Here is a 27,526-nt window from a genome sequence, read left to right on the forward strand (position 1 = left end):
AGGGGGCCTCAAAAAAGCTGCAGTGTGCCTTCCTACCTTGCTCCCTGCGGTCCTTTCTGCCCAGGAGAATGCTCATGCCCTATGCTTCCACCGATGGTCTGACAGCCACCCCCCACCCTATCTTCTCCCCTTTAGGCCAGGCAGCTCCAGCTCTTATAACTCATTTCTGGGGCTCCCCACCACATCCAGCCTTTCCTACCTTTCCGGTAGGATTGTGCCCTTGTTCAGTTCAACCCCCAGTTGTCTCAGGGGCCTTTGTCTAAATGCCTGGCCCTGCGTCCTGGTCCAAACTTCCTAAAAGCCACGTTTGGACCCCATCCCCAGCCTTGGCTCTCTCTCCCCAATGTATCTGCCCCTTGATTCTGAGGATAGGCTGGTTCTTGTAAGTCGGGGACCACCTCCTGTCCGGCTAGGACCTCCTCAGCAGTTCTCAGGCGGCCCTCTCCAGGAGGGTCAATGGTCCAAGTGCAAGGTCAAGGTTCCTCCCTGAGATATGCAGAGGACTGTCATGGAAAGAGCCCCACAAAGACTGAAGAAAGACAGTCATGGCATCCTGCCATGGATTGCTTACATGCACTAGGAGGCACGGAAAAACAACAACGACAAAAACAAAACAGAGTTATTTGCTGCAATCATTGAAGGAAATGGAGGGTGGTGCAAAGTGGGCAAAGCCTGGGGGCGGGGGCCGTGGCTGCAACCACCGGGTCGGGGGAAGGTCCTCCTGATGTAAGTGTTGAGTGGAGACTCCCCGCTGGTCTCAGCACGTTGCCTTGTAGAGGACCTGATCACTGATGGGCCCTGGCTCCTGGGGATCCCCCCCCCCATTCAAGCTGCTGTGGGTCCTCAAAAGACGCTTGGCGAGGGGCCTGAGGGTCTATGACTTTGAAGGGCGTTGCAAGTGTGAAGTGTGGGTTGGGGGTTGGGTAAACTGGGTTGCAGAGGACACACATACTGGAGGCCCAGCCCCCCTTGCAGCTCTTCTAAAGCCCCAGGCTACAGAAGAGGCCATCTCTGCATGGAGACAGAATTCAGGTATTGTCTTGGGTATCTGAAACCCTTTGTCCTGTGCCTCCTGACTGCTCCTCGCCTAGCCCTAAGCAGGCGGCAGGTTGGCTGAATGGGAGGGAAGAAGCCATAACCCCAGACAGGGGTGTAGGGTGGCCGGTCTGTCCTGTCTTATGGCAGCTTCCCACCAGGCTGCCCTCAGCAGTCGGGTGACTTGATTCCCTCCATAGCTCTCTGCTCTCCTCGCAGAGGGCACCGGGGGTCTCTCCCCAACAGACCTCACTGGCTCCAGGAGGATCTCACTGACAAACCAGCCAAGCCAGGCCGTTCGCTGAACACCCTGGAAGTGTGGCGATCGGCTCTCAGTCCTGCCCCCTGCAAACCCATACTCCAACCACAGAGAACCTTCTGTTCTCTGAACTCCGTCACGGTTCCGCCTCTTTGCCCCGGCTGTGTTTCCATCCTGAAACATTCTCCCTGACATCCTGCCTTCTCACCCAGGCACACACGGATCTTCAACATAATCGTGGAAATATGGAAATATGGATCGAATTTCTCCTGTGTGCAGTTATGGGCTGGGGGAAGGGTGGCAGCACCGGGAGACAGAGGTTCTGGGTGGACAGACTCCAGCCATTCCTTGCAACCCTCAACCGGCCCCCTCCAACACAAACACCTCTATGCACACTCCGCCCTCCGGGCCTTAGCTGGTTGGTTCTTCCCTCTGCCAGCGATCTTCCCTTCAGCACCTGGCAACCAAATTAGATTCAGCTTCAAAGGTTTAGCTCACACGCCCCACGATCCTTGTTCTCTCCTTTCACCTGGTGCCCCCGGATGGGTTTAGACCTCCCCAGGGCACTCAGGGCACTCAGAAAGCATGTTTGAATTCTGGCTGGCTCTGTGTCCCGGGGCCTCAGTTGTCCCACCTGTAAAATGGAATAGTCACACCTAATTCATAGTGTGTTTTGTACAGAGTAAATGAACCAGTACACTAACCAGCTCGTACTAAATGCTAAACAAACATTCACTGTTACCAGCACCATCTTAATTACTACGACCATGGCACTGAACACAGGGCTGAATCTACAGTTGGTGCCACATACTTGTTTGGTGAATGGGATGGGTGAAGGGATGGATGGATGATGGGTAAATGGAGAGATCAAGATCTCTCTGGTCTTCTGTGGCAGTTTGGGGTTGGGGGTGGGGGACCAGGAAGAACTTAAAAAGAAAAAACCTAACCTTTTCTGATCAACATACCATAGGTTGTCTCACTTATGCCTCATAATAGGAAGTTGTTACAGCAGAACAAGGAAGTGGTTATTCAGAGAGGTTAAGTCAGTGGCTCAAGTCACACAGCAAATAAGAGACAGGATGGGTAACTTTGACGGTTTCCTTTGACAGTTTCCTGGATACCTGGAGGGAGGAGGAGGAGGGCTTGCTTCAGATTGGCTGGGCTCGATCTTAGATTGGAAACCCCTGGAGGGCAGGGCGTCTCTGGAGGCCGGACTGCCTCGTGGGGCTCAGTAGGACCCACTCTGCGGATAACCCGGTTTTGGGGGAATCAAAGGAGAGAGGAGAGGTTGAGCTGGGGAGAGGGCCTGGGTCTCGCCCCCGAGTCTGGCTCTGGGGCTTCCCCGACACCCTTCCTTCTCCAACTCCTCCAGCCCTTAGCAGCCTGTGCGCACAGAAGGAGTTAACTTCGGGCTTAACTTCTTGAAAGAACCCAAAGCTGTTATTCCTTGATCTTGCCTGCTCCCTTTCTTTGCAAAGTCTTCTGATCTTTACACCTCCAGCAGGTCCCTCCTCCTTACTCTCACCTCCTGGACTCCAAAACAGTCTGATTGCCAGGGTGGGTCAATGGTTAACACTCAACCAGCTTTATATAAGTTTGCCCTGGCCTGCCGCCTACCTGCCGCATCGCTCCTTTGGCTCCCTGGATCCCGGAGGCTGTGGCTCCAGAAACCCTCGCGGGTCACACCATGGCCACCTGCTGGCAGGGCCTGTGGGCCTATCGCTCCTACCTGCTCGTGTTCTTCCTACCTATTTTACTTCTGCCCCTGCCCATCTTCATCCCCACCAAGGTAAGCACTTGGGGTTTGGCTCCAAAGGGGTGAAGGAAGGACGGGGGAGGGCAGTCCAGGTGAGCGCTGGGCGTCCTTAGGACCAGCGTGGTTTACTCATCCCTCCCTGTCCTGAAAGTGAGGCTCTGACCTCGTGGTCCTCCTGAGACTGACGGTTAAGAGACCAAAGGGGGCTTTTTTTTTTTTTTAAGATTTTATTTATTTATTTGACAGAGAGAGAGAGAGAGATCCCAATTAGGCAGAGAAGCAGGCAGAGAGAGAGAAGGGGAAGCAGTCTCCCTGCCTGCCAAGCAGAGAGCCCGACGCGGGCCTCGATCCCAGGACTCTGAGATCATGACCTGAGCCGAAAGCAGAGGCTTAACCCACTGAGCCACCCAGGCGCCCCAAAGGGGGCTTTTGCTTGGCACCCAGGAGTAGCCACCCAAGGGGAATGGCTTAGGTGCACTTGAAATCTGCCACCTGGGGAGACGGGAAGCCAGTTCCATAAAGGTGGGTGCAGGTGAAGGCAGCTGGGGTTATCTGGCTACCGTGGGCTCCCCCAGCGGGGTGGGAGCGGGGCTAGCTGCTGGAGAAGGGTGGAAAGAGTGTAGGAGGAAGCTGGCTTCAGGCAGTTTGTGCCTTTAAGAGTGTAAACAGAGGGGCACCTGGGTGGCTCAGCCGGTTAAGTCTCTGCCTTCTGCCTCCGGCTCTAGTCATGATGCCAGGGTATAGGGATCAAGCCCCATGGGGCTCCCTGCTCAGCAGGGAGCCTGCTTCTCCCTCTCCCTCGGCCATGTGTGTGCATGCACTCTCTCTCTCTCTCAAATAAATAAAATCTAAAAAAAAAAAAAAAGAGAGAGAGAGAGTATAAGCTGAAAGAGAGAGAGCTCACCCTTGATCCCAAGGGCTAAGTCAGCTGAGAGAGAGGGGCAGGAATTGGACAATGGACGGGACCCTGCCAGTGAGCACCATAGACAGCATACCCTGGATGGAGGGACAGGTGCCACAGCTTCCTGCCTCCCTTGGCCAAGCAGCAGGAACCATAACTTTGGCTCCCATTTATTGGAGCCCTCACCACATGCTCTGAACCATGCATCCAGTCTCCCTTCCTCTCCTCTTCCCCCTCCCCTGACAGACCCTTCCTCTTACCTTCAGTGGCAAGCCTGACTGTCCCATTTTACAGATGGGAAAAGTGAGGTTAAGTCACTGAAACCAGGGCAGATCCTGGTTTCACAGAGCTTGGCTATAATACACTTTGGGGGGCCCCTTGTAAGTAAAAAAAGATAAAATGATGAATCTAAAATTATAGGTCTTTAGGGGAGGATCAGTTCAGGAGGAGGGTCCTGAAGCTCAAGTTTGCCATACAAACAGCAGGTGGGGCAGGTCACAGAAAGTGGCAGAGCTGGGGGTGTGGTTGAGCGCCAAAGCCTAGGCTGTCTTCTCCCTACCCTGCTGCCTCCTGAAGGCTGATACAGGATCCCCTGGTCCAGCCCCCACCTCACAACCCCAGGACTGCCCACTGAGCGATTTGCATCCTTTTGTCACCAAAAGGGAAATCAAGGCAGGCTTTTTGTTCATGGTATCACAAAGGGGTGAGAGAATGGGGATGCCGTGGCACAGCTCCTGAGCCTCTGACACTTGGTAAGTGACAAAGCCCTGTCTGACCTTCGAGGAGATCCTCATCTCAGGTCAAAGCCAGTGACCTCCCCGTGCTGGGGACCCGTCCGATGGGTTTTGAAACAGGTTGGGCTTTGTGTGTAAACTGCAGGAGGAAGGACAGACAGGGATCCTGATTCACATTTCCCTCCTCAGGAAAGTACAGCCCAGAAAGATTCAGCAACTTGCCTAAGGTCACACAGGAAAGACCAAGTCAGAAGAGAAGCCAGGCCTCCTGGCAGGAAGGCTAGAGGTTGGGAGCACCGCCCCCCCACCCCCACCCGTGTGCCCTGTGCCGCACCCTGCCCTGCTGCCTGCTTTGGCCTCACAGATGGTGCTGACCCCGGCCTGACTCCGAGGAACTGTTCCCAGTCCTACCTGCGAAGTCCAGGCCCTCCACGGAGGCCCTGGAAACCAGCTCCTCTCAAGGACTTTGCTCCCCTCATTATCCCCTCCCCAGCCTCATCAATTTTTCCCTCTCACCTAATCTCTGCCATCAGCATACAAATGTGCTGTAATCTCTCTCACCGTGAAAAAACAAACAGACCCTCCTTGAATCCCACATTCCCTCCACAGAGGCCTGCTGAAGGTCTTGGAATCTGTCTGCACTGCACGTGTCTTTCCTTAAGACACCTCGGGTCTCCAAGAGGCTACCTTCCAAGCCCCCCCTTATTCTCAGTCCCCCGCCCAGGTGACTTCGGTTATCTCCATGCTGACAACTCCCCAGTCTTAAACCCAGCCCTAACCTCCGTATTACCTAGCCAACACTGGACACTTGCTCCCGAATCTTCTCCAAACGGCTTCTGTTTCCACACGGACACATCCAAAACCACACTGCTTGCCCATCTTTCCCAGCTGGTTCTTTCTGCCGTCTTACCAAGATGTGGTTCAACTTTCTACTTCAGAGCGTTTCCTTTTTTTTTTTTTTTAATATTTTATTTTTAAGTAATCTCTATATCCAACGTGGGGCTCGAACTCACAACCCCGACTTGGTCAAGAGTCGCATGCTCTCCCCACTGAGCCAGCCAGGCGCCCCTAGAGCCTTTCCCGATTCCTCTTTTCCCTTCATTTCCAGTTCTGTCAGTAGGTTCCTATTGACTCGAGACCTACGAAATACTGAGTGGATGTGCTTGCCACTGCCTCCCCAGTGGGTCCAGGCCGCCATCATTCCTCTCCTCTCCCTCCCCAGACCATTCTTTTTTTTTTCTTTTTTTTTTTTCATTTCTTTTCAGCGTAACAGTATTCATTGTTTTTGCACCACACCCAGTGCTCCATGCAATCGTGCCCTCTCTAATACCCACCACATGGTTCCCCCAACCTCCCACCCCCCGACCCTTCAAAACCCTCAGATTGTTTTTCAGAGTCCATAGTCTCTCATGGTTCACCTTCCCCAGACCATTCTTCACTCAACCACTACCTGTGGAAGCCCTTCTACAGGCTTCTCATCAAACTCGAAATAAAACCCAGACCTCTTAGGGCAGCCAGGAGTCCCTAGGGCTGCACCCCTGGAGACCCCGTGGTCCCCAGTGCCTTGTATCTTCCCTTCCCTCTCGTTCACTCTTATCCAGCCTCACCAGCTTTCTCCGTGCTCCTCACGTCACTCGTCTCCCTGCCTGGAATGTTCTTTCCCAGATGACTGCTTCTCACTCGGGTTTCAGCCTCAATCTACCTGCTCAGAAAATGCCTTCTCTGACCACTGCCAGTCACATACTATTAGGAAGCCCTGTTGTTCTAAGTAAAGGGCTTTCCCTAACTGAAGTGATGCCCTTGTTTATTTTCTATTTTTTTTCTGACTCCCTATGCTAGAAGGTAGGCTCCATGAGGGCAGGCCCTTTGTCTTCTTCCATGCAGAATCTCCAGGACCTGGCACATAGTAGGTGCTCAACAAAACACATGTTGAATGAATGCATGATTGTGGGCAAAGAGGATCCTGTGTTGAACCCCTGCTGTCTGGAGTGAGTTCCCAAGCTTACCTCCATGCCCCTGAGCCCCTGAAGTGGGAAGACTGGGGAGTTAGTTGTCAGGATGGAGAGTTTGATGAGTCCCAGACAAGGCTCAGACAGATGTCCATATTATAACAGTTGACATTTATTGAGTATTATTTCTGTGCTAGTCATAATGCCAAGCACTTCAAAGCACTAACCCATTTACTTCTCACAATAATCTGTGAGTTACTGTGAGAGAACTATTATCCCATTTTACAGACATATCAACTGAGGCCCAGAGTAGTAATTTGTCTGAAGTCCCAGCTGGAGAAAGGCAAAGTCTAAACTGGAACGTGGCTTTGAGGGTCTCTGCCCGAGGCTGTCCAGGGATGCAGGCTGGTGGCCCCATTGTGAGTCACCTCTTGAGCCATCTACCCTCCCATCCACCCTGCCATCAGCCAGTGCTCCCACTGGGCTGCAGTCGGGGAAGTCTGTTGAGCTCCTAGGGCTCTGTGCTAGAGGTTACTGGAAAGGAGTACGGGGTTCTGTCCTCAGGTTGCTGTCAGAGGAACGTGTTTACACAGAGGTATAGCAAAGGAGCTCAGAGAAGGGAGCAAATTCTTCCCACTGACTCAGGGGTGAACCCAAAGCAGGTGTTGTTTGAGTTGGGCCTTGAAGGCTGAGTGAGATGCCAACAGTCAGAGGCACCCATAGATGGCCGGCCGGGTGAAGGCAACCATAGGAGTAAAGGTGTAGGGGCTGGAATCATAGGGTGTGTTCCAGAAATAGCAACCAATCCTGGAAATGCTCGCCATCCTCTGGTGGTCCCAGGGGAGGAGGGACGGTGGGGCCCGAGGCCTCCTCACTGCTTCCCACAGCTCAGCCACTGGACAGTGAAGGGGCACTATGGGTGTGCCCCAAACCTCATACCCGCCCATTCACTTGCCCGCTCACTTGCCCATCAGGGAGCAAGTACTACGTCCCAAGGACTGTTTAGGTACAGGGGCTGGAAAGACATGCAGAAACATATGCTGTGAGAACCGACTGTGACTATGGCTTAGGGATGGGCTACTTGGGATGGGGTGTTCAGGAAAGGCCTCTCAGGGCAATGATATTTACCCTCGGACCTGAATGACAAGTGAGGGCCAGTCAAGCACGGCTCTGAGCAAAGAGCTGTCCAGGCAGAACACGCAGTGCAAAGGCCTAAGGCCACGAGCAAGCTTGGCAAAGCTGGAGGGATGATCAAGGCCAGCGTGGCACGGGGAGTAGAAAAACCGTGTACGTTCAGTTAGAGAGGCAGGGGGAGGTCAGCCTATGTGGTCAGCCCTGCAAGGCCCCGGGGAAGGAGGGTTTTTAGGGTCAAAACTGCAGGTGCCCCACTCCCCAACCCCGCCCCCCACATGGGACCATCTGGAAAAACAGTCTCCTAGGGGCACAGTGTTTGCCAGGACAGAGCTTAGCTAAAATCCAGATCGTAGTTACAGGAGGAACAGAAGGCAGAAATTCTTAATCTGAATCAGCTGCTCTCCTAGACTAGACGAACAGTGTGTCGTGTTGCCCACGTGAGCTTTTAAGACCATGTAACTAAAATACCCTAACTGCAAGCTATTCCTGAACCCCAGGGACAGAGCAGGACTCAGATGATTCACCATGGGCATGAAGGCTGCACGTGGAATCTGGACCTCGGTGCTGGGGTTCGCCTCTATCTTTTGAAACTTTCTGGCTCTTGATCAAGAAGGCAGAGCCCAGGGAACAAAATAGGGATTTCAGAGCCAGACAGATGTGAGTTCAAATCCACACTGTATGTGACCTCTTACACTGTATGAGAGGCACTGTATGAGCCCTCTCCTCTCTAAGGGGCTGTATGAAGATTAAAAATGAGAACCTGTGGACATAGGGTCCCTGGTACCTGGGGCCCCGTAGATGGTGGTTCCCTGTGCCTTCTGCCTCTCATCTGAATTTTTAACCCCTGAAAAGCACAGCCAGCCCCAGACACCTGACTTCTTTTCCAGAGATGACTTCTGTTCACAGGGGCTGTTGCCCCAACTAGGGGGCCTTGATGTTCCCACCTGTGAATCAGGAAGGTGAGGTACAGCTGGTCACGGACATGAGAGCAGTGAGGTATAGTCCCTAAGTGTAACCACCACCTGGAGACACACTTTCTGGCCTCTGAGGGGGCCTGGGAGTAGGATTAGAAGAACCCAGGGCGCCTGGTGCTCAGTGGTTTAAAACCTCTGCCTTCAGCTCAGGTCATGATCCCAGAGTCCTGGGATCGAACCCCACATCAGGCTTTCTGCTCAGCAGGGAGCCTGCTTCCCCCTCTCTCTGTCTCTGCCTGCCTCTCTGCCTACTTGTGATCTCTGTCAAATAAATAAAATCTTTAATTAAAAAAAAAAAAAAAGAAGAAGAAGAACCCAGCCTCCAAATCCAGCGGGATCCGTGGAGGAGAGAGAGAGAGACTTTTGCCCAGTCTGGACTTTGTTCCCAAATTATTAGATTATGTTGATGCCCGTCAGCACCTGCTAGGTGAGGGTCAGGAATGGGCAAACCAGGTAGAATCTTCCACAGTAGTTTCCTGCATGGAATCCAGTGGCGAGGTCCATTGAACGCACGGAGTGTGGAAATGCTTTGCTCACAGTCAATCTTGCCTGCCGTTTTGCTCTTCTGTGGACCCAGGCTGACCTGGCCCCCAGCCCAAGAGGTCAGGACTCTCCCCCCGACGTTTGTCTTCTCTGACACTCAGAAACCCATTGTTTCCCTTTGGCCTTTTAGAGCAGAAGATGACGCAACCAACTCATTCAGACTTGAGTGCAGAAATAAACAAAGATCTCAGGAGTGAGAGCGGGCAGAGGAAAGCCAGGCAGCCAGCCACCATCGCTCACTGTTAGCAGACCCTCAAAGGTGGGGCGGGGACGGAAATGCTTTACTGGAGGAAAGGGGAGGCTTCAGGGGTGCACCGACCAGAGGCTGTTGGCAGGAGAAGCCAGAGAGGCCTGATAGACAGCGGGCAGGCCATGTGATTGGTTAGGGATGCGGATTTGGCTCTCACCAGTTGGTCCGGCACTGGAAGTGATGGTAGAGAGTAGGGGCAAAATGGAAGAAAGCCAGCCGTCATTGAGCAAATCCGGACTGTTCGGGCCACCGGCTCTAGAGGCTGTAATTTGGCTACCCGTGCTGGTCGCTGCAGGCCGCGGGACATATTTTCGTATAACTGGCTGTCATCCCCTTTGCATATTCAGTCTCTTGAAAAGGTTAGTTATTTAGCCTGGACCTACTATTTCTGGAAAGAATATCCAGCAGTCCAGCCTGCTCTGCATCTCCTGCCCCAGGTCCCTCCAGCCCTTGGGCTCACTGCAGTGTGTCTAGACACCCAGAGCAGGCAAGTGGGAGTGTTTGCTTCCCTTTCCTCCTACCCAGGATTTTGTTTACTTATTTGAGAGAGAGACAGAGATAGCAAGAGAGAACGCAAGCAGGGAGGAGAGGGAGAAGAAGGTTTCCCACTGAGCAGGGATCCCAGTGCAGGCGGGACTAGATCCCAGGACCCTGGGATCATGACCTGAGCTGAAGGCAGACGCTTGACCAGCGGAGCCACCCAGGAGCCCCCCCTATTTTCATCTTTAGATGATGTATTTATTTAATTAGATTTATTTAATTAGATGACACACTGACGTCGTTTAACATTGGACAGTACCAAAGAATGAAATGGAGAGATCCTGCTCCCATCCTCGTCCCTGGTGCCCATCTAGATGACAGCCTCAGTGGCCAGTGCAGGGACTCCTCATCCCTGGGAATCTATGGGGAGAATTCAGGAAGCCTGTGAACTTGGATGGAAAGAAACCCTATATTTTATGGTCAATAATAAGGAAAATTTAGTACTTCCTTCTGTTATGAATGTAGATAAAAAATCACAATAGTTATTAACCATATCTTTGATTTGGCCACCAGGAAAAAAAAATCACAGATATTGTTACATTTCATTAGATTCATTATATCTTTCTAATTCTGATTCCCATATATATATATATATATATATATATATATATATATACACACACACACACAGACACTTGTGCACATATTTTTAAAAATCACATAGGGGATGGGGTGCCTGGGTGGCTCAGTTGGTTAAGCATTTAACTCTTGGTTTTTGGCTCAGGTCATGATCTCAGGGTTGTGAGATGGAGCCCCTCGTCAGGCTCTGTGCTGAGTGTGAAGCCTACTTAGGGTTCTCTCTCTCCCTCTGTCCCTACTCATGTATGTTTTCTCTCTCTCTCCCTCTCTCTCTCTAAAATAAAATCTTTAAAAAAAAAAAAACTCACATAGAGTAGCATTCGTATAACCTGACAGTGTAACTCTCTCCTCTTAAAACCCTTTAAGGGCCTCACTTTTCACCACTGTCTTCCAGATAAAGCCCTAGATCTCCCCTAAGGCAGACAAGGCCTTTTCCAAGTATTACACCCCTCCAAGAACGCATCAAAATCTCTCATGCCTCATTCTGTTCCCTCTCTGCTCCCTCCCTCACCTCAATACCTTTTGCCCACCTGCCCGCCGAACTCCTATTCATCCCTCAGCACTCGTTCAGCATCCCCTCTGGAAGCCTTCCTCAGCCCAGACAGATGGAGGCTCGGGGAAAAGCCCCTTCTCCTCTGGGATCCCACTCTGGTCTCGCCTTTGCCATGGTTCTTGGCCAGCTGCCGCCTAGTATGTCACCTCACTCCCAGACCTGGGAGTGCTCACTGCCAGCAGCATCACTCCTCACCAGGGGCAGGGGGGTAGTGGGAGTAGCCCCCTGTGTGCCAGGCCATCCCCCCTCCCTGGGTTAACCTTCAGTCACCGGGAGGAATAAGTCATGATGCTCTGAGACTAAAGGCATGTTTGCAGCTGTGCAATAGCCACAGGATGCTCTGTGCCCATCATGGGTAAAGGCCATGATGCCCACAGGTCCCACCCCTTGCCCGCACCCTGGGTCCAGAGTCTGCCCTGGACTCTAGCACTGTCATCTCCATGTGTGCCTCATGAATCCACGCTGGTTTTCCGGGAACCGGGGAGTACATTCATCTCTCAACACCAACCCTACCAATTGCTCACCGCCGTCAACCGTACTTTACGACATAGTCACATCCTTTATCCTTATAATAGCCCAGAGAGGCAGGTGTTTCTTTTATTCCCATTTGCAGATAAAGAAACCATATAAAAGAGATAAATGTGTGTATCGCTGGAAATGATCAGTGTTGCTTACAAAAAAAGAAAGAAGGAAAAAGCTGAGAGAGGTGATGTAACTTGCCCAAGGACACAGCCATTAAGCTGGGCCTGGGCACGTGAGTTTTCTGACCTCTCACCTGTGTTTCCCATTACAAAAGAAGCAAGCTGACAACCTGGGGGGTTGGAAGCCCTCAGAGTATTTATCTCTCCTGTCCTCTGTTGGCTTTGCAGGGCAGCCTGCCCACAGTGGGCCGAGGGGCCAACCCACATGGGGGCACCCAGAGTCCCAGAGGGCCAGGGCTGGGCCTGACTCATGCCTGGTGCTCTCATTCATGCATTCCTGCCCATTCCATGTAGGTGTCTGATGGGGTAGGCAGAAACAGACTCAGCCCTAGCTCCCTAGAGACTACGGTCTGATGAAAAAGGTTGATGTTCATCAAGAAATTCATGAAACAAAGCATTTAATTATAGCATGTGATGAGTGCTAGGCAGAAGAGGTACAGGGGCTTCGTGTGTGAAAACAGGGAACCCATGGAGGATTCTCTGAAAAAGGAATACTTGAGATCTTGAGAATGAGTAGACATCAACTGAGCAAAGTGCAAAGACAGGAAATCGTGTGTGCAAAGGCCCTGTGGCTGGGAGAAGGATGGAGCATTTGAGGAACTGGAAGAGGGCGGGTGTGGCTGGAGCAGAGAGCAAGGAAGAGAGGCTCAAATGAGCCCCAAACTTCTCCTGAGAGCAGTGGGATACTCTGAAGGGATTTGAGTTGTTTTGAGGTGAGTGTGTTCATGTTGGAGGATTGGAGTGAATTAAACAGACTTGTGACTCGAGATTGCTCTGCCTGCAGCAAGGAGAAGGGATTTCGGGGCAAGAGAGAAAGAGAGGTGAATGAGGAGACCTTGTAGGATTCTTGGTGACAGATGCTGGGGCTCGGACGAAGCTGGTGGCTAAGAGCTGGAGAGAAGTCAATGGGGGCATTTGAGGTATAGAGGACCAGCAGGACTGCAGACCTGGAGGGGAGAGGGTATTTGTCTAATGAGTGCCTGATGAACAGTTGAGGGGCCCAGGGCTTGCCCCCCAGGGGCTCCTAATAGCAGGGACTTCCTGATGTAGGGCTGGGTGTGACACAAGTGGGAAAGGAGGATTTTGCATCCAGGCCAGTACCCACCAAAGAGCCAGGGGTAACACCCGGAGGTGAAAAGACTCACTCCCTGTCTTCAGCAGCCCATAAACAGATACTGAGAGAGGAGCAAATCCTCAGCCAAGGCACAGAGCTGGGGAGCACCTCCCCTGCCCGCCTGGGCAAGGGAGAGGTAGTGACAGAGGAAGGGAGCAAGAAGCGTTAGCTGCCGGGGAGAAAAACTCTTCCCCACTGCTAGCTGAGCCACCGTGGACTGCAGTGCAGGCTATGCGTGTAGGATTGGTGTGTGGAGTTGTACGGTGCCAGCAACCCTGGGGAACCGTCAGTGGCCAGAGCGTAAACTGACCGGGTCCCAAGCCATAGGCTGCCAGCTGGGTTTGTCCAGCCCAGGTTCCTCCCTCACCATGGAAGAAGCGACAACCACTGCCCCCATGGAGATGTGAGGAGGAAATGAGAGGGAAGGGACACGGAGCGCCCACCCAGCTCCGCAAGCTTGACCTCTGTTGATTCCTTGCTCTGGCTCACACTGCATCGCTGGGGCTCCTAGAGACCCCTTCTCCCACCCAGAGAGGAATTCCACTTGGAGATGGACCTACATACAGGTTTAGAAAGTTCCCAAGGTAATTCAAGGAAGCTACCATAATTAGTGCTAGGTCATTTTTCTCTTTCCCTTCACCTTAAGGCAGGGATAAAACTGGGGCCCAAGGGAGCAAGAGCACTTGGCTGTGAGGGACCCAAACAGAGGGGGTTGGGCCACTTGCTGCTGATAAAACTCAAAGGCAAAGAGATGAGTGGTGATGAAACAAGGAAGGGATTTATTTCAGCAAGTCCATCACAGGTAGGAGAGCGGACTAGTGTCTCCAGGAAGGTCTCCAAAGTGCTGAAAATACATGCTGGTTTATATAAGGAAAATGTGGGACAAAGGAAAGGTCCCACAGGTGGGCAAGAAAGGTCAAGTTGACCACCGTCTCAGGGTCAATCGTGCAGTTTCCTATGGCTGTCAGGGCAGACCCTGCTGTTGCTTGGGGGTTTCTTTGCCTGCATCTTTTTGGCTTGAGATAAGAGATAAGCGGAGGGAAGAACTTAGGGGCATCTGGGTGGTGCAGCCGGTTGGTCATCTGGCTCTTGGTTTCAGCTTAGGTTATGGGTTCAAGCCCCATGTCAGGCTCCATGCTCAGCGCAGAGTCTGCTTGGGATTCTTGCTCCCTGTACCTCTGTCCCTCCCTATAGTACTCTTTCTCTCTCTCTCTTTCTCAAATAATTTTTTTTTTTAAAGAAGAACTTAATTAGAAAGTATGGACTGAGGTCAAAATGGAGGTAGCTGAAAACCTCGTTCAGGGATTTTTTTTTCTTAAAGATTAATTAATTTGGGGTGCCTGGATGGCTCAGTTGGTTAAGTGTTTGCCTTTGGCTCGGGTCATGATCTCAGGTTCCTGGGATCGAGCCCCGCATCGGGTTCCCTGCTCAGGGGAGAGCCTGCTTCTGCATCTCCCTCTGCCTGCCACTCTGCCTACTTGTGCTCTCTCTCTCTATCTCTCTGTCAAATAAATAAATAGAATCTTTTAAAAAAATTTATTTATTTATTCATGAGAGAGAAAGAGCACAAGAGGGAGGGGCAGAGGGAGTGGGGCACTGCTTGGAGCCCAACCTGGAGCTCCATCTATGACTCTAAGATTCGGAACTGAGCCAAAACCAAGAGTTGGTCACCTAACTGACCGTGCTACCCAGGCGCCCCTCGTTCACGGACACTAACCCATTTCTGAGCTATGAACACCTTTGGCTGTCTGGGGAAGACTATGGATCCTTCTGGAATAGTGCTTTAAAATGCCCAAAAGAAAACATGGGATCGCCAAGGAAACCAGTTACTTTGAAATACAGTACTAAAAATATGAAAAAACCAATTGCAATTCAGGAATACAGGTGATCATTCATGCATTAAATAAGATCTGGCATTGATACAACTACCATGTCAGAATGAGTGATGGATAGAAACAGGATTTCGAGATACATTTTGAGTTAACAGCATCAACTGATCTGTGCAGCACATAGCTGATGGCTGATGGCCACGATCAAGAGCCTTTGAGACAAAATCAGCCGCGGTACCCCTAACCGCAACATGGCTTCAATGCCTATGTTTAGAGCCTTAGTTAGATGTTAGCGCAAAGATGAAATAGTTTTCCCGCAGATTCCTTGGAATTCCACGCCCCAGTTAAGCACCCTATGACCCAGGAAGAACAGGTCAGCAAGTTATGCTACAGCTGGACAAGACTGCCCAGGAGGATAGGATGGAGACGTGGGCAGCCAGAGAAGGCTTCTGGATGGGACTTTGAAACCGGTTTTGGGCTTGATCCAGAGACAGACTGATGGATGGGGAGAGGACTCCAGGAAGTTGTAAAGGGGTAAGGGAGCCATAGACGGAACACACTGGAGTTCACGGGGGCTGGGTTAACTATTAACAGCTCTCTCTGCAGCCAGGGAATGGGGTCTCAGATGGGGAAGGTTTGGGCTTTGGGTTTACTTGCCTGGAGCCTGATGGCAGGAAGTGGCAGGCCCCAAAGAGGACAGTTGTGTTGGAATTGAGAGCCCCAGCCCATCCCTATCCACCCCACTAGTCACAGCGAACCTGAGGCTGGAGGGCACCCCACAACTAAGGGATTCAGCTCAGGGCAGAAAGGGAAAGATCAAGAGCCAAATGGTTGGGTTTCTTCAACTGCGGACGTGTGACACGGAGACGCTGGCTTCATTTATTTGTGCCTTCGTTTCTTCATCTGTGGGATGGGAACAATAGTCAGCCATGACCTCACCGAGCCATGAAATGCGACAGTCACCCAAAGCACGGGGCGCCCAAGGCCTGGCACGGAGGAGTCCTGGGGATACATGTGCTGTTGTCACCTCCTTCCTCTCGAATCAGCACTGACCGCGCATCCCAGCCCTTGTCTCCATCCCAGACTCCTTGTCTCCAGCCAGAGAATTCTGAGTCAGTTGGGGGGGTGGGGCCGCCAGGGTCCAGAAGGGGCCCGGCCTGCCCTTAGCCCCGGGCGGGAGGGGGTGTGCAGAGATCAGTAACTGGCCACACCATCCATGCAAGTGAGAAGGAAGCAGCTGAGAACAGCAAAGTCAGCAGAACTGGCCTCCTGTTGGGGGAGAAGGTGGGGTGGGTCTCTGGACGAAGGTCAAGGTGGCCCCACCCCTGGGGCCGAAGAGTCCCTGTCCAGAGTGAGGAGAGCTCATGGAAGTTTCTTGATGACAGTAGGGACTGGGCAGGCTGCATGCTGTTCCATTCCAGGCATTCCTAGAGCACTGGGGAGACGCCCTTGGAGTTCTTCAGTCTGGATGCCTTGCCTGGGTTCCAGACTGGCTCTGCCACTTCCCAGTTCTCTGTGACCTTGAGCAAGCCACTCACCCCCTCCAGCTTCTCTAGATCCTGGGCCCACCACACCCACCTTCAGGGCTGCTTGAGTTACCCAGGAAAACACCCAGCTCCTAAAAGTTGCTCCATCAGAAGCAGCTTCGTCTTCTCTCAGGGATCCTCCCCAAGCTTCAGGGCACTAAGGGGAAGAGGTACTCGGGGTGAGCACCAGGTGAAAAAAACAAGAGGTCAGGGCAGGCCTCCCAGCCCATTGTCCTGGCACAGCCTGCAGCCCCACAACCCCTTTGGCAAAGAGCGGGCAGGTGCCCCAGAGGCCTCCTTCTAGCTAATGATTCTCGGGCCCTCCCTGCAGGGGCCCCAGGACCCTGGAGGCTCTCTGACTTCCATTTCCACCCCAGGTCGCCTCCCAGGTCTGATGTCTGGCCTCTCCAGAAAGAAAGGAGCACTTCTGATACCCAAAGACTTGCAAGACTATGATTCAAAGTCCCCCCCACCACAATCTCCTGCACAGCTCAGGGCTGTGGGAACCTTTACATATTCTCTAAATGTGTATGGCAGCTCCCGGAATTGTGTGATGCTGGGGTCATCCCAGGCTTGCTGGGAAGGAGAACTCCCACTATTCCAAAACTTCCTCGTGGTTCATTCATTCAGAAAAGTTTTGCACGGAAGCCTGCTGGGTCCTGAACTCCAAGCACCCAGATGCCACAAAACCGACTCAGTCCTCCTGAAGCTCCCCTTCCGGGAGAGGAAATAAACATTTCATTGCATCGTCATACAAATAATTCTCACAGGCTCTGACAAAGCTGGGCAAGGCCAGGGGGCCAGGCAGAGGTCTGCAGCATCCAGGCCTCAGTCCCATCTAGATGAGCCCCCCATCTCATCTAGGGGATCCTCACTTTGGCCCCCTGCAGTCCCCTCGGGCTGGGTGGGGCCTGATGACCAACTCTAAGCTCTCCAGTCCCTCCTGTGTGGCTGGATTACAGCGCGTAGCCTCCCCAAGGTCAAAGACAAAGTGGTGAGTGCCTTGCTTTGTTTTTTATTTCCATTTTGAAATGAGACCTTGGACTCAGGAATCAATGACTGGGGCTTCTGCAGACTCTTCCTACACTGTTACCAATGGCCTGTTTTCTCTCGGGGCCAAGAGGTGACATGACTTTGGTACACAGGCCTGCCCTTCCAACAGCTCTTCTGCTCCCCTCCTGCCCACAGGAAGCCTCCTGTGCCTACTCCATCATCATCATGGCACTCTTCTGGTGCACTGAGGCTCTGCCCCTGGCTGTCACCGCCCTCTTCCCCATCGTCCTGTACCCCTTGATGGGCATAATGGATGCCTCTGAGGTAAGGCTCCTGGGATGGAGGGGGTCTGGTATGGAGGAAAGCCTCATCACAGGCAGGGCACACAGAAGAGGAGTCCTTGCCTCTGTTTGGCAGGTCAGGAAGCACTAAGGGAGGAGTCAGAAGATGACAGTGTTGGGGGGGGCGCATTCTAGAAATGCCGAGGGCATGGTCGGTGTTGAGGGTTAATTCAAAGTGGATCAGGTATAGGCCAGGGAAGTGGAAAGGCCTGGTGACCCAGGAAAAGGGTCCTTGAAAGTCAGCTAAAGAATGTGTATTCTCCTGGGTCAACAGCTCTAAATCATGAGTGTGCGTGTCTCGGGACCACATGCAAGGCTGGTGAAAACACAGACTGCTGAACCCCAACTCCAGAGCTTCCGAGTCAGGAGATCTGGGGCAGGGCCTGAGCATTTTGTTCCCAGCAAGCTCCAGATGGGGGATGAGGCCGGCTTGTGGACCACACTTGGAGAGTCACTGCTGTACTTTCTAGTGTCAGTGCTAAATTCTCTATCTCCCAGTCGATGGCTTGAAACATGACTGGAATCAGGCTAGATTATCTCCCACTCATTTCTGAGGGGAGAAAGAAGGGGAGGAACCTGGTTAAATTCTTTTTTTAAGATTTTATTTATTTATGTGACAGAGAGAGAGAGCACAAGCAAGGGGAGTAGCAAAGGCAAAGGGAGAAGCAGGCTCTCCACCAAGCAGGGAGCCTGATGTGGGGCTCGATCCCAGGACCCTGGTATTACAACCTGAGCCGAAGGCAGATGGTTAACCACTGAGCCACCCAGGGGCCCTGGAACCTGGTTTGTTTTCAATGGAAGATAATCCAAAGACCATTTCCACTTGGTTCCTAGAGCCCAGGAGACCAGCCTGTGTTTGTGGGAATGTCAGGGGGCATGGGAGAGACCCCTTCCTGCCTCTAATCTGTCCCTGCCTGCTAGGTCTGCCTCGAGTATTTTAAGGACAGCAACATCCTGTTCGTCGGGGGGCTGCTGGTGGCCATTGCCGTGGAGCACTGGAACCTGCACAAACGCATTGCTCTCCGTGTGCTCCTCATCATTGGGGTGCGGCCAGCCCTGTGAGTTCCCACAAACCAGGACTGGAGAACCTGGAATGGGTGGGGTGCTGGGGATCCAGTCCCTGAAGGGATGGCGGGACGCCGGCCAGCGGTTCCGTCTTTGTCTGTCACTAGGCTGCTCCTGGGCTTCATGTTGGTGACAGCCTTCCTGTCCATGTGGATCAGCAACACGGCCACCACCGCCATGATGGTGCCCATCGCACATGCCGTCCTGGACCAGCTGCACCAGCCACCCACAGACAGGAACGCAGAGAAAGGCAGCAACAACCCTGCCTTTGAACTCCAGGAGCCAGGACCCCAGAAAGAAGTGACCAAGTTTGATGAGAAAGGTGAAGGTCAACCCCACTCTGCCCCCACCCCTGCCCCCTCCATCTCAGCTCTTGGTGGTGGTGGTGGGGGGGATGGTCTGGGGTGACATTCTTGACAGGGTGGTCATCTCAGAGCTTTCAGGGAGAGAAAAGGGAGACGTGCAGCAAACTTGTCCTGGTTTACCCAAGACTGACCCTAGTTTTATTTTTTTAATTTTTTAAAAGATTTTATTTATTTATTTGAGAGAGAGAGAGAGCACAAGCAGGCAGAAGGGCAGAGGGAGAGGGAGAAGCAGACTCCCCACTGAGCGGGGAGCCAGATGTGGCACTCATCCCTGGACCCCCGGGGATCACAACCTAAGCCAAAGGCAGACACTTAACCAACTGAACCACCCAGGTGCCCCTATCCCTAGTTTTAAAATGAAAAATCCGACATTCTGAGGATCCCTTCCATGCAGGACCAGATGAGATGCTAGACCACTTGGGGAGGCAGAGAGCTGGACTCTGGGTGGGCTGTCAGGGATCCAGGCTCCCTTCGTCCTGTGTGCTTCGGATAATCCTCTTTCGGGCTCTGTGCCTCAGTTTCCCCCTCTCAAGAGAGAGATTGGGCCACATGGTGTCTGAGGGTTGACCCAGCCTGAGAGCCCAGGGAGTGCAAGCCCTCTCAGACCTGGACTGCAGCCTCGCCCCCGTCGCTCCCCTACCCCCCAGCTCATGGACAGCGGGGGTGGGGAGGGGGCTGTGCCCGCTGAGCTCTCCTTTGTTCCCAGATAACGGGCAGGTCCACCCCATCCCCGCCGCGTCCTTAGAGCCAACTGCACAGCCACAGGAGCAGGTGCGCTTCAGCCAGGGCATGAGCCTGTGCGTGTGCTACGCGGCCAGCATCGGGGGCATCGCCACACTGACCGGCACCACACCCAACCTGGTGCTGCAAGGCCAAGTCAACTCGTGAGTAACTGGGGGCGGGGCCGGGGACGGGGAGAAGGGGTCTGCACTTGCCCTGGGAGGCCCCTGGGGCAAGGTCATGCGACAGACTTCGTACCCCCACCCCCACCCCCAGGCTCTTCCCCAAAAACGGCAACGTGGTGAACTTTGCCTCCTGGTTCGGCTTTGCCTTCCCCACCATGGTCATCTTGCTGGTGCTTTCCTGGCTGTGGCTGCAGATCCTCTTTCTGGGGTTCAAGTAAGTGGTGGCAGAAGTGGAAGCAGCCCAGGGGCCTGCCCTTACCCTCTGGTAATCTGGTAGCCGTTTCCGCCAAGGGTATAATTACTTTCCCATTGAGAAGGCCTCTCCCTGCCAAGGCCTCTGTATGCCCTTGCCCCACCATTGAGGGATTTACTGTGAGGAGACTATTACTCCATTTAGCAGATGAGCAAACTGAGGCTCCAAGAGTGGTATACAGCTAGATTTGCCAATGCAGAGTTTGAAAACTAGGTCTCTTGATGCCCAGGCCAGATCCATTCCATAATGTTCCACAGTCCTTTGGTTAATGCTTAAGGAGCACACAGTGAGCATGGTTAGTTCCAAAGGGTTTTTTGTGTTCTTACTGGACATCTGGCCCTGTGCGAGGCACTGAGAATACTAGGGGATGTTAGGTGCAGCCCCTGTCCTTGGAGCTTGTCTAACGCAACAGCGAGAAGCCTGGGGCTGAGGATAGTGGAGATCCCAGAAGGCCCCTATGGGACATGATGTCTAAAGCCAAATCTTGTAGAACGAGAAGCCAGCCAGATAGGGAATGGGGTAACGGCACTCCAGGTGGTAGCAACAGCCTACACACAGGTGCAGATGCAAGAAAGAACGTGAGAAAACTCGAGTTCTGTTGGTTGAAACATCAAGATCAAAAAGCAGTATCAGGAACTGAAGCTGGAGAAGTAGGCAGGGGAAGATGACGGAGGTCCTGTGTGCCATGTCAAGCGTTGGGACCTTGTCCTTGAGGCCAGGAGTTGAGCAAATAGGTTTTATTCTTAACTTCCAGCCCTGGGTTACAGGTAGTGACCAGAGAAGTCTGAGTTGACCATCCGGTCAGACCTTGCTGGAGCTCAGCTGGAAATGAGTCTGAGATCGACTGGTGATGTCTCTGTCAGTGAGGGAGGAGAGTAGTGATAAGGGTGGTATTGTGGTAGGAGTTACTGGTCTTCCCTGCCCAGGGGGTGGTGTTGGGGGGGGCGGGGGCGGGGCTGTGAGGATGGAAGAGGGGACGTGGAAGGTTTTTAAGTATTGTTGCTGTACTTTGGAACAGTCACTTGGGCGGGTGCAAGGCAGCTGGATGGAGGCTGGGGGCTGGTATGAGGCTGGGTGGTGGTCAAAGACGCCCGCATACGCAAGGCATCATGGGACATTCAAAGCTGTGCTAGGTGGATGGTCTTTGCCGCTGAGGAATTCATGGTTCATCAGGGGAGTCCATCAGATTTGCCCAAGTGAAAAATTAAAAGTCAACCCAAGTTACGCAAGGGGCACACAGAAGTGGGTGGCAGTCTCCTCAGCCTCCAAGAGTGGTGTGGGTGGGGCTCAGGCTCCCAGGGGATGCCGAGAAGCAGGTAGGAGAGGGAGGGAAAGATTTCCCGAAAGGCTGCTGGAAGGGGGGAGTGGCGAGTCCTGGCCAGGAGGAGTTGTGGGGCCAGGCCTCTAGATCCTCCTCACTCTGGGCAGGGGAGGGCTTAGCGCAAGACAATCTCTGGAGGGAAAGGGGTCAGTGGGGCAGATGGAGCAGGGTTAAGCATGGGGAAACCTGCCCCTGGAGTCCCAGCCTTGCTTCTGCTAAAGAAGAACCATGACCCCACCTCACCCCACCCCACCACCCGAGTCTTCTGCTCTTCTTCCAGAACCTTGGGTGGGGTCGTGGCCGGGTTGGTGGTGTAGCAATCCTGCCAGCATCAGCGTATCACAGGTGCTCAAGAGTCCCTTGCTTCCCTGCCTGGCACGGGATCCTCAGGAGCTACCCCAACTCCCCCCCACCCCCACAGCTTCCGGAAGAACTTTGGTTTTGGGGAGCAGGCGCAGGAGAGAGCGCAGGCAGCCTTTCGCGTCATCCAAACAGAACACAAGCTACTGGGCCCCATGAGCTTTGCAGAAAAGGCTGTCTCTGTCCTCTTTGTCACCTTGGTGGTACTGTGGTTCACCCGGGAGCCGGGCTTTTTCGTTGGCTGGGGCAACCTGGCTTTTCCCGACAAGGATGGAAATAGGTGAGCATTCTTGGGGAGAGGGAGATACTTCTGGGGCTCACCTGGCTAAGGGAGGAGGGAAGGGAGCAGGGCCCCTGGTGCAGACCCAGAGGGGACCTGGTGGGGAGGACTTGGAGGGAGGGCTTTGCACTTCTGTGGGAGGGGCTCCTCTCCCCCGCTGTTCTACCCTATGACCCTGAGCAGCCCTGAGTCTAAGTCTCCCCTCCTTGCCCTACCCACAGCATGGCATCTGATGGAACAGTGGCCATCTTCATTGGCGTAATTCTGTTCTTGGTGCCCTCCAAGATCCCAGGGCTGACTCGGGATCCAGGTAAGAACCTGGAGTGGGGCAGGGAGGGGCCTCTGGGCAGCCCCTGCCTTCCAGCATGGAATGCGCCTTCAACCACACTTGATAGGAACAGTCAAAGCCCAGAGAGGCTGGGATGACTTGCCAAGGGTGCAGGGACTCAGGGACAAAGTAAGGATGCTGCGTGCCTTGAGCTCTGATAGGGACCCACAGAGCGACCCAGGGGGAGGGAAGGAAAACCTGTCAGCTCTCGGTGACCCGTCCTCCTCTGCTTGGGAAATAGAAAACCCTGGAAGGCTGAAGGCCCCTCCGGCCCTCCTCAACTGGAAGACTGTAAATGAGAAGATGCCCTGGAATATCGTGCTCCTGCTGGGGGGCGGCTTTGCTCTGGCCAAGGGCAGCGAGGTGAGAAAGCCCCGCCCCCTCGCCGGCCTGTTGGACGGGGACCCTGTGGCAGGGAAAGAGGCACCCTGCCTCCATCGCACACTTAGGATCCTCCTGGTGGGTGGAGCCTTGGCAGCGGCAGGAGAGACAGGTTAGAGATCCATCTAAGGGAGGGGGAGGAAACAGAAGCCATAAGGACCTCCGTCTGTTAGGGTTCCCAAAGCCAAAGGGAAGGCGGGCTCCCCTGGTGGGCAAGGACTATTTGTTCTCAGTTCCAACCCCGTCCCACCTCACTCCAGCCGCCTCACCTTCTGCCAGGCGGAGAATGCAACAGCTTTAGGGAGTAGTGAGCGTCGAGGGGACGCAGTTGGCCCTCTGAGGCCACCAGGGGGCGCCATGATCACACCCAGCCGGGCTCTAGGGACCGTAGAGCGCTACATTCCCCAGAGCCTCCAAGCAGGAGGGAAATCCTTGAAGCTGCCAGCGCCCCTCTGCGCCTCGGTGTTCTGGCTAAGCTCATTCATTGTGCAGGCAGGAGGCAGCTTCCCTGGGTCAGAGACTCCTGGATCTGGGGTTGGTTCTCACGGACTGTGCCAGGCACTGTGCTGCCTGCTGGGTGGGCAGTATCATACGAGATAAAGTCCCAGCGCCCTGGGACTCACAGTCTGGCAGTACGCTCATGGACAGGTAATGAATGACCTTGGAGGCCTCATGACCCTGTGAACTGCCCCCATTCTCCTGCCAGCCTCTTCCCAGCATCTTCCCAGGGCCCTCCGCCCTTCTCTCTCCTTGCCAGTCTGCTGGGCTGGAGGAGTCCGGGAGAGAATAAGGATGGCCAGGGAGCTCCCAAGAGCCATTGGGAGAACAGGAGGAAAAGGAATTAAAGCCTTTACTCCCACTAAGTCCCAGGTTTCCCAAGAAGGCCCTTTGGCACCATCTCCTAGCTTCTCATCTGACCCTTCTCCCCACACCCAAGTGTTCTTCAGAATGCTAGAGGGGCCTTTTGGTGCTGGCTGTGTCTTATCTTCTTTCCCAAGCAGATGTGAGTCTGAAGACTCTAGAGAGATAGAGGCAGGAGTAGGACCCTCCCGGACCCCCAGCAGGGGACTCTGGAGCCCCAGGGACCCCAAATTCTCACACACTATCTTCCTCTGCCCACAGAAATCAGGACTATCTGAGTGGCTGGGGAAAAAGCTGACCCCTCTAGAGAATGTGCCACCTCCCGCCATTGCCCTCATCATCAGCCTCCTGGTTGCCACGTTCACCGAGTGCACCAGCAACGTGGCCACCACCACACTTTTTCTGCCCATTCTGGCCTCCATGGTGAGCTGGTCCTTCAGACACGCTTCTTTCCGGCAGCCCTCCCGCCCACCTCATCCAGGGGCCCTGCCTGCAGGTCGGAGTGACCTGTCTGCACCTCCTCTTGCTTCCGGGAGAAGACCCCTGAGCTTCCCACCCTTCCTCAGACTCTTTGGCTACCTTGGGCCCTGAGGCCCTCTGGCCCCTGACTCACTCCATCCCTGGTGATGTCACCCCTTGAGTATCCTGATGGGCCTCATTGGTGGCCTCGCCCACCTCCCCGGCCCAGCCCCTGTTCTGGTCAGTCCTGAGGTGACAGGTTGAAATGACTCCCTGGAGCGTCCCCAGCCCCTTCCTCCCCTGGCGCGTTCCCACAGCCTTTGATGACACCCTGGAGCCCCTTTGAGATCCGTTTTATGGGCCCCTCCCCTCACCACGCCCCACTGGGCAGGGCCGTGCACTCATCCCCTCCAGAGAGGTCAAAGGGCCCTTCCCAGGTCACCCTAGTGCCTCCTGACAGAAGTGGTGGGTTCGTGGCCAGAGGGTATGTCCTTAAAAGGTGGGGGACGCTGTCCTCCAGAGAGGGGAAGCGGGAGAATCGGGAATGGGGACTGGGATCAGTTCTGCCCACTGTCTCCCCATCCAGGCTCAGGCCATCTGCCTCCACCCTCTCTACGTCATGCTTCCCTGCACGCTGGCCGCCTCCCTGGCCTTCATGCTACCCGTGGCCACCCCACCCAATGCCATCGTCTTCTCTTTTGGGGGCCTCAAAGTGTCTGACATGGTGAGTGGCAGTGGGGCCTAAATGCCTGTGTGCTCCTTCCTGCAAGGCACCTGCCCCCGGGGAGGTGGACTCAGGAAGAACAGAGCCCAAGGTCCTGAAAGCTCACACAGGGCTTCCTTCTCCCTCCTTAGCTCCAGGATGAAAGCAAGGGACAGGGACCTTGCCTAGTGCTGCAGATCAGACCCACAGGGAGACTTCTCAGGGAGACTTTGGCCAGTCAGAGAGCTCCTGAGCCCCTAGGAGCCCCTAAGGGATAGGTTCCAGCCCAGCTCAGTGACCGGTCACTCAGACTGGCTCTCCTGCCACCAGGCCCGGACAGGATTCCTGCTCAACATCATCGGAGTACTGGTCATCACTCTGGCCATCAACAGCTGGAGCTACCCCATCTTTAACCTGCACATCTTCCCATCCTGGGCTGACACCAACAACACGGCCAACTGCCTTGCCATCCAGGGGAACATCACAACACCGAGCCCCTAGACCTGGGGACGGTCTGGCTAAGACCAGGGAGACCCGCCTGTCCGGATGCCTCTGAGCCAGGAGGGGACATGTGCAGGCTCTAAACCAGACATGGAGAGAAAGGCGCATATACACGGAACCTGGTGCGCATGTCTGTGAGGAAGGGGTATGTGTGCTCTGTGCTGCATTTCCAAGGAAAGTGTGTGTGTGTGTGTGTGTGTGTGTGTGTGTGTGTGTGTGTGGTGTCACGTGAGGATGCCCGAAGGGGTTTCTTGTGTGTGCACACAACCCTTGGTGTGCATGCTGGGTGGGGTGCACGTCTGGGTTCTCAGACCATACGATGCACCCTCTCTAGCACTTCGGGTCCTCATCTCCCCCATTTGGTGGGTGACCAGCCCCCTTTGCACTGTATTTATTGAAATTTGGGGGTGGGGTAACCCAGGGAGCAGGGCCTACCAGCAGTTGTCATGGCAACGGTCCCTGGGACCAGCCCAGCTACGAGGTCTCCCCAGTTTCTCAGGTTTGGGGAGAGGGATGGAATATTAGCTCCATTAAAGTCTTTTTTTTTTTTTTTTTTTTTTTTTTTTTTTTTTTTTCAGTAGAGGCTGGGCTGGTTTTCATGGCACTTTCTGGGGCTGGTCCACCACATGGCTCAGGCCCCAGGTTGGGGAGTGATGGGAGGGGACTTGGCCTATGTCCTGTGTGGTGGCCCCCTTGGCACCTCTCCCACCCGAGGGAGAAGGTAATGGCCAGGAACCCCTGCCAAGGCTGACTGGAGTGGGCGCAGCCACCCAGGAGAGCAGCACTGACATCACCGGGCCTGGCTAATTGGGAGCTGCCAGTCCCTGCGTGTCTTTGGGAAAACCGGCCTCCCCGTTCCCAGAGCACTCCCTGGGCATTTACATAAAACCCTCTCCCTCTGCCAGTTCCTCACCGACCCTTCCTCCAGCTTGAAAAACCAGTCCCACCAGACCAGGGAAGGCAGACTGACCCATGCTAGGTGTCCAGAAAGAGGGACCCTCACCCAGAGAGGGAGCCAGAACAAGAGGGATACAAGTGAGACACACAGGAACAGGTTCAAAGTCGGCACGGACTACGGAGTCCAGGACCAGACAACACTCTGGGTCATTTTGCCTCCCTCCCCGCCAGCCCCCCTCTGCTTCCCCACCTTCCTGAATTCCTGATGCCACAGCCGTCATTCATTCTAAGAGCTCAACACCCCTTCCTGCCTGCAAGTTCATCTTTGTATCAGTCCTAAGTCTCTCGCTGGGACCATGGCCCGTAAGCCTTGAGTTCATCGGGATGGAAGTTTCCAAAAGTCTCCTCCGAGTTCCCTACTGCTGCAGCAGGAGAGAAAAGAGCAATTTTCCAACACTCTCATGCCCGCTGACAAAGGGGGCTGAGCTGCGAAGACAGAAAACTGGAAAGGACTCAGTTCTGGATTCCCCGTCAGCTGGGCCGTCACTCAGTCTTCCCAGAGCTGGAGGGTCGAGCTCCAGATGGGAGAGGGCTGCTGCATTTGGGAGAACATGGCTGTCCCCAGGGGACAAGAGAGTCCTGACAGGACCTGGCAGACATCCAGCAGAATGAGGAGTGTCAGGCAAGAGGCTCCACCCCCAACCCAGCCCCCCAGGCTGGCATTCCTCACTCAGGAAGCACGGTCATAAATCATGGCTCCCACCCAGACCCACACCAGGGCCCCCCCTCCCCCACAACCCGGGGCCCTAGGCTCTGGCACCCCCCCAACAGGGAGTGGTGGGCCAACCCCTCCAGAATGGTGGTATTTTTCCAGTGACTTCCCCACAATGCAGTGGGTGCCTAAGAAGCAGCCCCAGCTCATCTCCAAGGAAGGCCTTCTGCTACTACCTTCTTTTGGATTCTAGTTGGGTACCCACAGTAAACTCCTCACTGGGGAAGAGGAAAGCGTGCTTCTCAGCCCCTACCCACTGTCCTCCACTTCCCTTCCTACCTTCACTTCCCCCTTAGTCCTGCTCAGAGAGGGCCAAATGGGGACTGAGGCCACACAGCAATCCCCAGCAGATGAGGACTGAACC

General features: G+C 54.1%; 1 protein-coding gene across 2 annotated transcripts; it reads left to right on the forward strand.

Moving 5' to 3' along the window:
* Positions 1–2,897: 2,897 nt before the first annotated feature.
* Positions 2,898–26,051, forward strand: SLC13A2 (solute carrier family 13 member 2). 2 transcript variants are annotated; one of them, XM_047708339.1, is made up of 12 exons: positions 2,898–3,083; positions 17,566–17,694; positions 18,633–18,769; positions 18,884–19,098; positions 19,848–20,025; positions 20,138–20,260; positions 22,042–22,260; positions 22,482–22,570; positions 22,830–22,951; positions 24,092–24,253; positions 24,876–25,013; positions 25,323–26,051. In XM_047708339.1, the coding sequence occupies exons 1-12, from the start codon at positions 2,982–2,984 to the stop codon at positions 25,491–25,493; spliced, it is 1,785 nt and encodes a 594-aa protein (XP_047564295.1). In that variant the 5' UTR covers positions 2,898–2,981; the 3' UTR covers positions 25,494–26,051. The 2 variants fall into 2 exon arrangements, with proteins under 2 accessions (XP_047564295.1, XP_047564296.1); XM_047708340.1 differs by lacking the exon at positions 2,898–3,083 and adding an exon at positions 16,003–16,135.
* Positions 26,052–27,526: the final 1,475 nt, after the last annotated feature.

Source organism: Lutra lutra, chromosome 16 (assembly GCF_902655055.1).
Source record: "Lutra lutra chromosome 16, mLutLut1.2, whole genome shotgun sequence".
Classification (NCBI taxonomy): domain Eukaryota; kingdom Metazoa; phylum Chordata; class Mammalia; order Carnivora; family Mustelidae; genus Lutra; species Lutra lutra.

Coding starts and splice junctions, on each gene's coding strand:
- SLC13A2 (XM_047708339.1), top strand. CDS start 2,982: ATGGCCACCTGCTGGCAGGGCCTGTGGGCCTATCGCTCCTACCTGCTC. Junction 22,952..24,091: donor CTCTGGCCAAGGGCAGCGAG/GTGAGAAAGCCC, acceptor CTCTGCCCACAG/AAATCAGGACTATCTGAGTG. Junction 25,014..25,322: donor GCCTCAAAGTGTCTGACATG/GTGAGTGGCAGT, acceptor TCCTGCCACCAG/GCCCGGACAGGATTCCTGCT.